At 40.9% G+C, this 14,335-nt stretch overlaps 1 protein-coding gene across 3 annotated transcripts in view; it reads left to right on the plus strand.

The window, feature by feature from the left end:
- The first annotated feature begins 674 nt into the window (after window positions 1-674).
- The window catches only part of WDFY4 (WDFY family member 4), a 147,233-nt gene continuing 133,572 nt past the window's right edge, over window positions 675-14,335 (plus strand). For all 3 annotated transcript variants that reach the window (XM_052798548.1, XM_052798550.1, XM_052798549.1), the window contains exons 1-4: window positions 675-845; window positions 5,621-5,894; window positions 12,262-12,376; window positions 12,982-13,085. In XM_052798548.1, coding sequence (XP_052654508.1) covers window positions 5,634-5,894; window positions 12,262-12,376; window positions 12,982-13,085 — 480 coding nt within the window. In that variant the 5' untranslated portion in view covers window positions 675-845; window positions 5,621-5,633. The remainder of the gene's footprint in view (window positions 846-5,620; window positions 5,895-12,261; window positions 12,377-12,981; window positions 13,086-14,335) is intronic.

Consider the following 14,335-nt stretch of genomic DNA (forward strand, 5'->3'; position numbering starts at 1 on the left):
CCCTCAGGTTTCAGTCACTGTAAGGCCATGACCCCACTGATTCTCAAGGTCACCATACAATTCTCGGGGAGAAGCAGTTTAGGAAACACTTGAATTTCCTGTGGAGTTTAAACTCCACCTCCCCTTAAAAACCAATTATAAAGCCTTTCAGGTGTGTTATTAGGGAGAACAAAAGAGCAACTAGACAACTGAGAAGTAGTCTTCCACCAACCCCATAGCTAATCTAGGCTCCTTTATTTTGTCAGTGAGCTTATAGTGCTTGTTTGCCTCTTGATCTGAGTAGCTGTCTTGACTGTTTTAGTAGAGAGGTCAAGGACTTACTCTTCACCTCAGCATTCAGATGTATTTATTTTAAGGAAACTGCATTTGAGGAAGGACTCCAACTGTTGCCTGTCCTTTGGGCACAGGTTGCACAGAGAGCATGAGGTTTGTGGTGATGTATTCCTGTAGTAGTTCGGTAAACCTTAAATTTAAAAACAAAATGAAACACCGCCACCCCCACCAACCCCCCCTTCTTTGTGAATATGGTATGGGGAGAAATATCTGGTTACTCTTGACCCAGGGAGAAGTATGCAATGCCTGCCAGGTTTGTGCATAAGCTGAATTGTTCTAAGTTGCTTTGGGAGCTTGGTGGGCCCCAAGCATGTGGTTCATTTGCTCTTCACTTCTGCTTTTGTCAGGAAATAAGTGCAGCAGCTGATCAGGTGATTAACAGTGGAAAGTTTAAAGAGCAGAGTGGGAGCTGCTGCATGCACCAAAATGCCTAGGAGGACAGAAGCAGTAATGCTCCTTTCTCTGGATGTGGTTATTGACTGCAACAGGAGCTGCCAAATCTAGGAGCCCAGGTATGTAAAGAGATCTGTTGTGAAAGCAAAAGGAACAGACTGTTAACTGTTGAAGGAAACTGCTGTATTATCTGCAACTGGTTTGTTGTAGTAGGATCATTTTCAAACAGAAAAGGTTTCAGTCAAAGTTGACCCTAAACTGCAGTACAAGGAGGAAAAAGGATCAGTGGTTTGCTTGTATCCTTTAATCTAGGGGTGGTAATAGGATTGCAGATGTAAGGGGTATATCTGTTGCTGCTGCTAGTGGAGACTTGTTGGACTTGGTTTAACTGCATGTCCTTATCTAATGAGCTGTTGTGTTGAGATGATCAGGATTGCCCTGGTCTTGTTCCTTTGAGTTTGTTGCAACTATATTGTCTGTGAATCACCAGAAGCATTCTGTTTGCTCTTGAGATGGGGGCATTACTTCACCAAATCTCAAAAGCAAGTATACCCCAAATCTCTGCTTCTCTCTTAGCTGCAGTAGGGGTATACACAAGCCAGAGAAGAAACAGTTCCCAATTAGATATTTAGAAGCTACTTTTTAAAACAGAAAAAAAAAAAAGAAGAGTGGATACATGAGGGAGTGCCTAAGTCAGTTTTATAGCTACTTTTGGATTGCATGGAGATGCTCTTCAAACAAAAATAAAGAGGAATGCAGTTAAGCGTTTGAATTAATGATTTGTGAGGTTGCACTGCAGAAATGCTTTGTCCAACTTAGATGTACTCAAAAAGTAAAAATATGCTTGGACGAATGAAGTCCGAGCGTAAATGAATGCAACTCCTTTAGTAGTAAGTGTCACACCTTCTTGAAACAAGCTGAAACTGTATTTCTATTGCTGAAAAAATAGGGGCTGTACCCTACTGAAATGGGACTTGTTCTTTGAACAGTATTCAACTTTCTCTAAGCTGACAAGTTTTTTAAAACCCCTCTGTTATTTATATTTTGTCAGCTATTTGCATTTCAAGGCACCAGCCAGGTTAGGCTCATATTGTATAAAGTGCTGTGCCAGAACTTAGGAAGAGAGAATACCTTCCCCTTAGAATTTACAATTAAATGGACCTGGCAAGGATGGGTAAGATATTGAATTTTGCAACTTGTTTTAATTCGTTGCAGTCCTCATATTGTTCTGCAATAAATAGTGTGACATCAAAGTGTAAATCTTCTTGGTGGTGTTTTTAGGTTTGCCTCATGAAATATGTCAAGTATGATCATTAGACATAGAACGGATAGGTGTAGATGATCTAGGAAAGGCAGAGGGAGCTCAGGAGGAAGAACCAAGGTGATTAGGAGGGACAGAGGTAAGAAAGTAGTAGATGGACAGTATCTGGCACAGTGTTCATTCTGAGGTACTGTCATTTCCTGTGAGCACAGAGTGGTGTGAGCCACAAAGAGGGAGTTTGTGACTGAATTGGGAGAGAACTATAATTTGTGAGATAAGATGGTTCATAAAGGAAACAAGCAATGCTTTCTGCTGCTGGGGGTTGTTATGGCATCAGACAGCTTTCCTGGGGAGGTAGTGGAATCCCCGTTTTTAGCATTTAAAATGATTGACTGGCATGACTGTTTAATGAACAGATTTATCTTGGCTGCCCAGGAAAGGAAAGGCGTATGAAGAGGTATCACACAGTGGATTTTTGGAGTGCTGTAAGCCATGTGTTTCTGATAGTCACCAGAATCCTGGGTTTTAATAGTCAAGAAAAGGCTATTAGGAGAAGGAATAGTTAAAGCAGCTAGTCCTAGTTCTAGGTGTCTGATATTGTGTCTAAGATGCCTCTTGTCATCTGGACAGTTGGAGTAAACAAGAAGGCAAATTGTAGTCCTCATTTTGCTTTCATGTACTTTTGGAGATTAAAGATTTCCATGTACACTCAAATATCTGACATTTTTTGCAGATACTTACCATAAAAAGTGGACCAAACTATGAAATTTGGCATGAGACTTGATTGTGTTTTGGTCAACCATCTTGCCGTGAGACCCTTCTCTGATAATAAATGATTTTAAATGTATAAGTAAACCTCTTGATCTTGGTACAAATTGGGATTTTGTAGCTGTACAGGATCATTCTTTGGACTGCTGGGGGAGTTAACCCCAGATAAATATAATTAAGATGTCATTTAAAAAATCATGCTTGTTCAGCCACTAAACTTCTAGTATCAGCATTCTGCCTGTCCTTCTGCCATCTTTGGTCAGGCCTTTCTTCCCTTTTGTCTTACCAGTCTGAAAAGGCGTAGCCACAATGCAGTGTGGTTTCACACAAGCTTAATTTAGAACAAAAGGGAAAATACATGAATAAGTTCCACTTCCTCTCTGTTACCTGACACTACTTTCTGAATGATAGCATCAAGTTTATTTGATATATTTTCACTTTCATGTCTTTTAAAATCTTAATTATTTAGACTTTACTTTTTGTATCATTGTGATATTTATAACTTACTAAAACTGAAATAAGCCATTAATTTACACTGAGGATCAGGACAAATTGTGGGATGTAGAAGACAGCCAACATACAAGATCTTTTCAAAATACCTAAGCTATCCTTAATACCAATGGACCCTGTGATATTGTGATTGGTCTAGAAGAATAATTATCCTCCAAGAGGAACAGAAAACACAAAGGATTTAGAAGTCCGAATGAAATTGTAGACGCAAGAAAAGGCAGAGTGAGTTACTTGTTACTTAGCATTGATTTAGGTTTAGCAGAGTAGCTTCCAAGGTGAGAGATTTCCCTTAGGAAGGGAATGGTGCCATTTGGGATGCAAAAGCAGCCTCACTGAAAAAGTAACTCTGAACTATGCTCACTGAAGCCCCTAGAACAGTACCCAGGCTTTCTCAACACACTGTACAGCTTCACAATGACTCAAGGGGGCCAAAATCCCATACTAGGGTTAAGTATAACATATGACAAATGTACCTCCCACGCAGTCATGAGGAACAGACTCTTCCTGTTTACTCTGTGCAGACAGTGATCACACTTTTTCTGCTCAGAGGGCTGTGTTGTCTTAGCACAGATAATTAAGGAAAACAACAGCAGTGAAACACAAAATGTTGTCGTTGATGTAGGAAGTTCCAGACTGACATCCTTGGAGACTGGTCAGAATTTCGTAGCCTTCTATCTTCTAGCAAAGGACAGAGTATGGGCTGTGGTAGAATAAGTTACCCTCTGCTGTAGCGTGAAGGATCAGCATTTACATCCAAGCATAGGTATCTGCTGGGACCATCACCTTGCTGCAGGTGGTGTGGTGCACAGTGACAAGATAACACCCTCTTCATTTCTGCGGTATGGAGCTACTGCGTGAGGGTGGAAGTGAAACTGGTTCATCTGGCTTGGAGGGGGTAGGATGCAAGCAGTAAGCAAGCTGTATAACTGATGGATGGTGAAGGAAGAGAATCCCAAATCTAGTAGTAGTGTTGGCTCCTAATTGCTAAACTAGGCTCATAATAGTCTTTTTTAAAAATTTATTTTAAGGGGTGTATGTATTGGTAGTGCACATCTAACTCAGTTTTTTAGTTATGTTTGCTTTTTGGCATTTTTATTGACAAGCTAGAATGGCAATCAAAGAGACACTGTAGAGAAGGAACCTGTTGCCTAGAAATGGAGGTACATTGGTGATTTTCTTTGAGGGGGTGTAATGATATGTTAAAGATTCTTCTAGGCTTTTAAAAGACAATATATTTGGTAAGTAAAGTAATGAGCTATGTTCATCTTGGTGACAACTCCCCAGCTGCCTACCCACACTATGATAATTTATGTGTCATATTTTGAGTAGTCAGATGATATCCTAGACACCAATAAGCATATGGCTGATTTTAATGGAAACTGGAGAAGCCTGATTTCCATTGGTGTAAGCGTTGTCATTATGTAGGCTCTGGGTAGCAGGGTGAGCTCACAGAAGGCTATGGCAAAGCAGTAGGGTTGCTGTGGATTCAAGGCTGTGTCAGTGACCTCCCAGAAGACTATGGATGAAAACAGGGCTGTAAAGTAGATGAGAGGACTTGGAGTTGAGATGAAGGTACCAGAAGGATTCCTCTACCTATAGTGCAAGATGGACCCATTATAAGTTCAATTTGATGGAAATAAGGCTGCTAGAATCACCTTGCTTCTTCATTGAGGCATATCCATTTCAGTTTACAGGATCAGCAAAACAGGTAATGTTGTAGTAAAAATACCTATCTCTTGTACAGAGCTGTACATCTGCAGTTTAGAAGAGCTGAACGTTGCTGCCTGTTTGGGCCAGCACACCCATGTGGGGAATCCTTGGCTTTTCCACACAGCTCCTATTCCAGCCAGTGCTTCAACCTCACTGTAGGTGAGGAATGCATCAGAAACATGCAGCTTAGTTTAGCATCCATACTCAGTGAAATGTGTAACCTGGCACTTGGGTAGTGCTCTTCTGTTGCAGATCTGATGGTGGTAATAGTTATGACTTGTTTTACAGTTGGGGTGGCTGAAGTATAAGGAAAGGATCTGGCTCAGTGGCAAAGCTGGAGCTGGAATCCAGATTTCCTGCGTGGTTTACCAGTTTGTCCTGCCAAAGCCCAGATGAGTTGTGTAGCACATGTACACGTGTCTCATGGGAGAGAGCTTGTTCATGTGATTGCAGGCTGATAATGCTCTTGTCCAGGAGCAGAGTGCTTTGCCATCAGGATTGGAAAAGAGTCAGTGGCTGCCAGCATTTCCATACTTCTAAACTCCCCAGCTCCAGTAGTTAAAACTGTCAGTGTCTAGTTTCATGGGACAGTTGACTGGTAAGAGATGATGCTAACTGTAAATAACACAGTATCTTTAACTTCAGGTCTCATTTTAGCATGGACAAAGCAGCTGAACTCATGTGGCAGTGGGAGGATTCACCTGGCAAAACAGAACAGCAAGAGCAAAGCCCTGATGACAGAGACAAAGCAGAAGTGCCAGGACAGCCTGCACACAGCAAGGACAAGCCACCCCAGAGCCATACACTCCAGTGGGAGACTCTAGGCAGACAATTTGTAGAGTATGAGCAGGTGGCTCAATTTCTTATCCCAGAGGAGCAACAGAGAAGGCTGCTGGACTTTCTTCCCCCCTTCTTAAAGGTTTGTTCTCCTTGTTGCCTTTGGTGAAGATGCCAAGGATGTGAATTTGAGTTTCTGTTGCTCTATCTGTTCTGTGGTCACCCTAACTGCCAGTGGAGTTAACTGGAATGTGATCCCTTTGTCTAGGTGATAATTACTTTTATTCCATGGGGAGCCTGGGGAAACAGTTGCTTGTCCTCCTTTCATCTAACTAACCTGCTATGTTAGCATGAGAAAAGTATCTGGGGGAGCACTGATTTACTTTCATGAATGGCTAAATTCTATTCTTGGAGTCAAGAGATATGTTGATGAGACAGGCATGTTTTAGAGTACCCTGTGAAGTGGTCACTTCATGTCTGCCTCATCTATTTTATTACTTATTAGGGGGCTGAGCACAGTTTCAGTCTGGGAAAATGCGGTTGTGGCATGCAGTCAGCTAGGGGAAATGCAGGGGTACAGTCTTAAGAGGGAATTTTGGGCTTAATGACAGTGCTGATGTCTAATTTTAGTGCTTCAGAGAGGAGTTGTGTTATAGACAGGGAAACTGTGGCATGAGGAGAGGAAGGTCACACTGTAGGTGAGGGACACAGCTGAGAATGAGAACATTTTAGCTAGCTGCCCTCCCCCATGCCCTAGAGCTTCCATCAGCCAACTATTTCTGAGATGGCCATATTGAAAGGTGAAGCTGGAAGAGCTCTGTGATGAATAGGAGCCTTATGGGTTGGTTTTGTTTGCTGGAGTTTGTGAAATGTACAGGGAACTGTTTGAGTGGACCATATAGCAACAGAATGGCAGAGCTTATACTGAGAGGAGGAGAAAACCTGGCATATCTTTAAATGTACTGTGGCCATGTTGTAGTACAGAAGAATTGTTTTTCTCTTGAATTACCTTGGGTATCTCTGGGTATTGAATCTGTGTATTTACACTCGCACTATGTAAGTCTTTCAGAAAGAAAATAAAAGCTTGGTTTTGGTGAAACCATGTTTTAATGATGGCATACTTCAGCCATCTGTACTTGTGAGTTTTCAGTGTTCTTGAGTGACCAAACTCAGATCCATCTGTTCCCTACCTAGCTGAGTTGGTTTTCTAATAAGTCGTCGGTGGGTAGGTGAGAAAAAAAATAATGTTAAAGACATGGTCACTCTGTTTATATGGAAGCATTGTGGGACATAAAAAGGGATACTCTGTAGTGAGAGGGACATTTTGAACTGCATGTGCAGGGAAATCACTGTGCTCAGGGCTACGAAATCTTTGGTGTCCATGACAATAAAGCAGGATTAACTTCCAGATGGTCATAAACATTTCACTCAGCTAGATGGAGAACGAACCTGTGAAGCTTGTAAGTCCTGGTGCAGAGCAGGACTTTGAAATCACTGTAGATGTTGGTGTCAGTTAACAGCACTGAATTAGGTCACTCATTGGTGTTAGTGTGATGCAAACAATTGAGTTGCAGGTAGGATCTGGTGATGCCTATGGTGAAGAGTTTGCTGTGTTTAAGTACAAGCTTGCCCTGGTCCAAGGCAGTGCAGACAAAATGAATGGAAGGGTCTGAAAAGGCAGTGAGTGTATAGCCTGGAGTCTCAGAAGCAGCCTTCTCATTTAATCTAAATGGCCCTACAGATATTTTATGATTATTGAACAATGCTTTGACTTTTCACCACTTCCTCTCAACTTCTGGATTTGTTTGCATTGAAGAGTCTCCCTCCTGAACCAAAGGCTATATTTGAGCAGAAGAGCTGTTACTCTGCATATGTGGCTGTCACTGGAAATGTGTCATTCTCTCTCTCCATAGGGCACAACATGTGCTGGGGCAGGCTTGGCTCTCTTGGGAGCTCACCACAGCTTTATCAGGTCACAAAAATTCTGGCTTTGCAAAGGGGCAGCATTCCTTCCTCAGCCTTCAAAGAGTGCTCTTCAAAGTCAGATCAGGATTGATGATCTGACAGTTTTCTGTAGAGGAGCACCTTCTTATTCCATGGATCTGCTTTTTAAATGGTGTGCTGAAAATTGCACTGTTCTTTTTCTTGAGACAGCACAGCAACAAGATACAACCTTTTTGCTTGGAGCAAGAGCTGTCTATTCTGCTTTTCCTAGAGCTGTTTTCAGACCTCCTGTCTTCCTTCCTCTTGAAGCTCCATGGAAAACATACATCCATAATGTTTTGAGGGTATAAATTCATCACAACAAAGATAGGCTTTGCTGTGGAAGATAGTCTCTCCAAACTGCTCCCTCCCCCTCTTGTAAGGAATGTATTGCAGGATTTTTGTGAAAATCTGCTGAGGTTTTCCTGCCTCAAATTTAAAATGAAATTGAAATTCCCAGATCTCAAGGTTTCTGAGTTCTGTTGTGGCTTTAGTTTTTGAATACCATACAGTGAACATGAAGAAAGCAAGTCTTGGTGAGATGAGATTATGTAGAACAACTTCAGATTTGCTGATCATTAACAAAGTATGAATAGCAAGAATGCCTTCCATGCAAAGGTCATTTATTTGGAGTGAAATTTTCAAAGGACTGAGGAAGTTGTTACTGAACAAAGGTGATGAAAGCTATAAAGTCTAGAAGTCTGAGGAATTAAAAATTGGACAGCAAAGCAGGAAATTGCTTATTTATCATGACACATGAGAAATAAACTTTAGTACTGGTGGGTCAAAGGACAGCTATTCCACAGGAGGCAAGCTGAGTATGGCTAAGGAACTGCTCATGTTATGCATATGCACACCTACCATGTGTTTCCTTTCTGTAGGACTGAACTTCATATGCTTTAGGGTTGTAGAAAGTGATTTTCTGAATTGCAGTAATGCTCGCAAAGATGGAATTTTAAATTCCTAAAGGATATTTTGGCTACAGAATATATTCAGAATGGAGATGTGCATTTCTCATTAGCTTAACACTTGATTTTGTGCCCTAAGAGAGATTCTTCCCCTTCACTTTCCTTAGATGTATCTGTGGAGCTTTGCAGTTCTTTGTAGGCATTTAGGTTCAGATGTGTGGCTAGAGTATTTTGGCATTGCATCATTGATTTAGGAGTACATTGTAGAGGATCTGGCCTTTTAGCTTCGAGTCCTGATGTCCTTCCCCATGTGACTTTTACTCCCTTCCTGTACCAGCCTTCTGCTTTGTACTAAGCCCCTGGGCTGGCTTGGGGAAATGCATGTCAGTTCGACTTGTACGTGTTATGAAGTTCTTACAGAAACTACCTTGCTTCCTCCTGTTTAACAGCAGACTCTGCATAAATCTACTCTCTCCTTGGAGGTTTTTCATCTCTAGCTTCTCCTTTCCTTGTTTGATCATGCAGATGCCAGTGCATCTCTGTCTTTTTGTCTTAGAGTGCTTTAGCTCTTACTCAGTTGGCTGGAGAGAGAGGGCACTAACCAGGAGCCGCCTGGGGTGTGGAGACTCATTACTCACTGATATGCTTTGATGTAGAAGGAAAAGGTGTAGGAGGAAAATGTTAGCCATCTGCTTGTGATTCAGGCCTAGGCTAGGAGTAATTTTAATGTGCCCTCTGTATCTTTCCTCTTGGTGCCTCAGAAAGTGTCAGAATGTTCTATTACATGTCTGGCTTTTGAGCTAGCATCTCTCCATGAATCATGGAATAGGAAGGACAGATGGCAACATCAGACACAGGGAACTTGTGGCAGAACCTTAAACATGTAGAAACAGGCTTAAGAGGAAGAAAGAAAATCAGATTACATTGATACCATATTATTTGAGTTTCCCCTGAAGGCAGACATCCTGGAATGGAGTCAGTTTCATACTCTTCCAGATACAGATCTTTTATAGGCTCAAAGATGAATATGGAACTGATTAGGTCTGTTCTTAAAAGAGAATGTATTCTAGAGATTGGTGTCTGACCCACAGGAAGATCACCTGTAAAATCAAATCAGAACATTAGAGGCCTGGTCTGTAGTGAGATGGACTAGCTAAATATTTGCATAATGATAGCATTTCTATGAACCTTTGATTACTGCTCTCTGCTGCGTGTGGTCTGAACTTCTAAAATTTATCCTGCTCTTTCTATTAGCAGAAGAGTGAGTATAACAAGTCCTTTCTGAAGTGTTCAGAGGATATTCCTCTCTGAGGAAGAGGGGCAGGAATCTATCACTGCTTTCTTCTGAAAAAGGGTTTAGCTTAATGACAACTATTGTGTATTCTTAAGTAGCTGTGGGTTTCTTGTCACTGTGTTTGCCCAGCTTGCTTCTGTTCTTTACAGGTCTTCCCTCACTTCTACATCAGAAGTAGAGAAGTTGGTGGCTCTTGCTCCTGCAACTGAGGGTCTCTGAAAATCATTTATGGTCAAAATCCGAAAAAACTAGCTTGTTGTTTTAATATTGTTGATTGTTTGAAAATCAATTAATAAGCACACTGTGTGATTGCATGTCACACTTTTGTAGCCTAGAAAAAAGAGTTGGGTGCAGTTCCAGAGGTCAATGCAGTAAAATGAAGTAAAAAGTAGGTCCTTGCCTGATTGCCGACAGACAACTGGCACTTTGTGGGGAAAGAAATAGCTTGTCCACAAGCTGCCATCAGCAAAGAAAGAACAAGTGATTGAAATCAATGGTAGGGAAGGAAATATGTTCATAGAGGATCTTCTTTCACAGACTTGCACTGATTTTTTGTCAGACTGTTACGGGGTGTCTGCTCCAAATTATTTTAGGAGAACAGGTGTCTTATTATTTTTTTTATCTTCCTTTCATCATCTGGCCTTACAGCTTGATTTTTCTGAGCTTTTAGAAGGAGGTAACTTTTCTAAAGAAAATTTTCAAGGTTACTGGGGACAGAAGTGTCTCAGCCTGTTATTTAGAGGTGAACGCTGCACTATTGCTCATACATTGATGTGTGTAGGGTTGAATGTTCTATATAAAAGTAATGGTACCTGATTCTTGGAGGCCAGTTGGGTGCGATAGTATTAGTCTACTGGAATATTTTTTTTATTGCTTTTGATTTTTTTTTTCCCCCAAAGTCAAGGCTAAGAAACATTTGAGAGGGGATCTGTTTGTCAGACTCAGAGCATGGAAACCTCAAGTCTTGCTATTGTTACTCTTGTCAGTTTTGCATTCAATTGCTTGTCCATTCTTGAACAAGTAATTTACAAACTTATTTATAAATTGTTTATAAACTTGTCTATAAATTTGTTTTTCTTGGCTAGCTATGCATTTAGGACTATACTTTCCTATTTAGGGGTGCTTCTTATAGCATAGGAAATGTTTAGAAATCCTGATCTGGTAAACCCTTACTGTCATCATCTCAGCATTTTAAAAGTGCATCTTTTCCTATATTAGCACCAATCTGTACTCATCATGTAAGTTGTCTTGTAATGTTGTAAATTCCTAGCCAGACAGGGTTGTCAGTCCAGGCCTGGCAGCCTACATCTTAACCTCATATGCAGAGGGGTTAGGCAACTCATATTGCTGCAAAACACATCCGGTGCCTTTTGGGCTAGAATATTGCTGGGTTTTTAGCTCCTTTCGCCATGTTTTCTTTTATTTCCTTAGTTTACAACAAAGATTATTTCTGTCTGGCAAGAAATGCTGATTTTATGAGCTTTACTTTCCTCCCAAAATAGAGTAGAATTGAAAGGCAGAAACTTTATGAATGTATTAAAACCACCACCAACAAAAACCACCCCCTCCCCCCCCCAAGGCTTTTGCTTGTTTGTTCATTCTGTGATTTTTATAAATTTATTGACTTGAAATAAATACTTCAGTTTCAGGTGAATCTTGGCCAGTATACTGCTACCTGGGAGCAGTAGTCCTGTATTAGCATGATTCCTTCTTGACAGATCTGCTACAAATGCTCCACAAGAGCAGCAGTTCCAATCCCATTTCAGTTTCTAAGCAGCTGAGACTGTGCAATGACTGGCTGAACAGAGAAAATACAATTTTTATTTTTATTTTTTATTCAACTGAAAATTGGGTTTTGTTTATGATGATAGTTTTGGGGAGACCAGTTTTTGGAGAAGGATTTACTTTTACTGAAAAATTCTTAGACAACTGTAGCTGTAACTTCTTCAGGGTACAGGGTGTTTATATTGTATTTCGAAAGGGACTAGCATGCTTTTTGATACAAATAATTAGTGCCACAAGGGCTGTGACAAACATTTACATTGTTTTGATTGTATTCAATGGAGAAAATAGTGTAAATGCTCTCTAGTAGGTGCATTACGTGATTCTAAAGCTAGTTCCAGGTTGAATTCTGTATCTGTAGCGTCAGGCTCCTGCCTGCCTGGCAAATACTGCTTAATGGACTATACTGTCTGGGGAGGGAATCTTGCAGAGGAATGTTAGCTTTATGTTTCTTTATTTATATTGTTATATATTTGTTATATTGTTAATCTACCAAAGACATGCTGTATCAGAAAGACTTAACAGTTACACTTGGATTTCAGGCCTGGGAACAGTCTGCTGGAGCAATTGTATTCCCCAACATTCAGCTGTTAGCCAGTGAGGTTTCCAAGCTTCTGACAAAAGAAATTAAGAGGAACCTCAATGGCAAACCTGCAGGTAATGATCCCATACTATATTCACTGGATCCACTTATTCTGGATATGCGCTGTCATTCAGCTTGTCCCCTGTGCTTACCATGAGGGAAATGAAGGGGGAGCAGGAAAGTGCTAAGTGTAGCAAGCCAGATCTTTCAGTACGTGTGAGCTAGCACTGGTTTTGGATGATTGCACTTAAGATCTGGCCTTGTATGCTGTGCTGACCTTGTTTTTGGAACTTTCATAGCTAGAAATGTGTAATACTGCAGCTATGCAGTAAAAGAGTAGGCTACACACTATTTCTCGGAGCTTTCTTTAATGAGAAGAGTACTGCTAGCTATGCATGGCTTTCCTGGTGGCTGTTGTACATTCTTCACACTGGTCAGCTGGCAGACTTCATGAACTGAGCTGGTATTCCCAGTGAAGCTTGTCAGTTTGAAACATGTAGTTTACATGAACTGACCTGAGCCTGATGCTGGATCAAAATCCTTTTATGTCCTTCTATTCACTTCAGTGGACTCCTGCTACTGTAATTTTGTTAAATTTGTCAGCTCTGTTAAGAAAGGATCAATGCAGCATTTTCATCTTTCACTAAGAAATTAAAGTTTAATGTTTTTGTGGTAACAGAGGAAGCTCGTCTGGCTTTGGAGCAATTGCTACAACAGAAAGGGGAAGCAGAAAATGGCCGTTTGCTCCTGAAATCAGTGTATGTGCTCTCACAGACTGACTTGGTAAGAGAAATGACTACAATGTGGTTTGGTTTTTTTGTTTGTTTGTTTTGTCTTTTTTTGGTTTTTTCCTTTTTATTTCAGAGAAGCTGGATAGCCACCCCAACAGTGGAACACCTAAGTCTCATGAAGTTTGCGTTATCCCCAATGCTTTGTGCTTCAGCATACCCAGGATATACAGTCACATAGAGGACGCACCACCAGGTCTATAGTTCAGGCTTTTCTAAAGAGGGAAGTAAGCCTTTGTGCTTTCAGATACCCTTTTTGTTTTGATCATCAGGCAGCTGTTTTTCCTAGTGTTCCTCTGATTTATCTTTTTTTTCTTTTTCCCCGTTGTGTATCACTGCTCTTCAACCTTTGTCACTCCAGCTTGCATATCAAAAAGATGACTAGTAAGGATCCGTCTGTCTGGTAATGCAGTTGTTGGATTTTCCATACTGATAGCCTCTCATTTTGAAGCGTTTCAAAGCATTTCACAAACTCTACTTGTACAACCATCCCGAATGCAGACTGGCATCAGCAGTACAGCCTGCTGATGGGCATCAGGGGTGTGTTTATCCCTGACATTGAGCTGAGCAGTTTGTCTCATCCTTATTCAGATACATGAAAATAAAATCTTACTGTCAGCTTCTAGTGGGCATGTTCTGTGTCACAAGGAGCTCTGTAAAATTATATATAGTTAGTCACAGCATGAAGTTCCTGATGAGGTTTGTGTTTTTCACAGATTTAAGACATTACTATTTTTTGTAGCACACACACTCACAAAACTTCATATCACAAACCTCACTCTTCTGTTTAATTTGCTGCTGATTTTTGTTTTGATTATTGTGTGCTAAGCAGGCACACTGGGACTTCTCTAAGTTGTACACAGCCGTAGTGAAGATGGAAAGGAACTAAGTGTTGAGAAACATTGTGGAGAAACAGTGTCTCTTGCATTTATAAAAGCTATAATTAGAAGTGTGTGTGCAGTTATTTAATATGTTACAAAAGCAAAGGCATTATCGCTAAATTGCTGCTATGCTGGGTCAAGGAGGGAATGGAGAATTCATGCTTTTAACATACCAGGTCTCTATAGCTGCAGGGTGTCCTGTGAACTAATGATAAAGGGGACACTGTCTGCCCCTGGACTTAATTTTAGGTGCTAGTTAGTTTGCAGTTTGTGTGCTTTATCGACTATAGGTCTCCTTATGCAGGACATAGTAAGTATCTCTGTCAAAGCTGTAGTTCAGCTGGAGTGAGAAGTCCTGGGAACA

The sequence above is a fragment of the Harpia harpyja genome, chromosome 10, assembly GCF_026419915.1.
Source record: "Harpia harpyja isolate bHarHar1 chromosome 10, bHarHar1 primary haplotype, whole genome shotgun sequence".
Lineage (NCBI taxonomy): Eukaryota > Metazoa > Chordata > Aves > Accipitriformes > Accipitridae > Harpia > Harpia harpyja.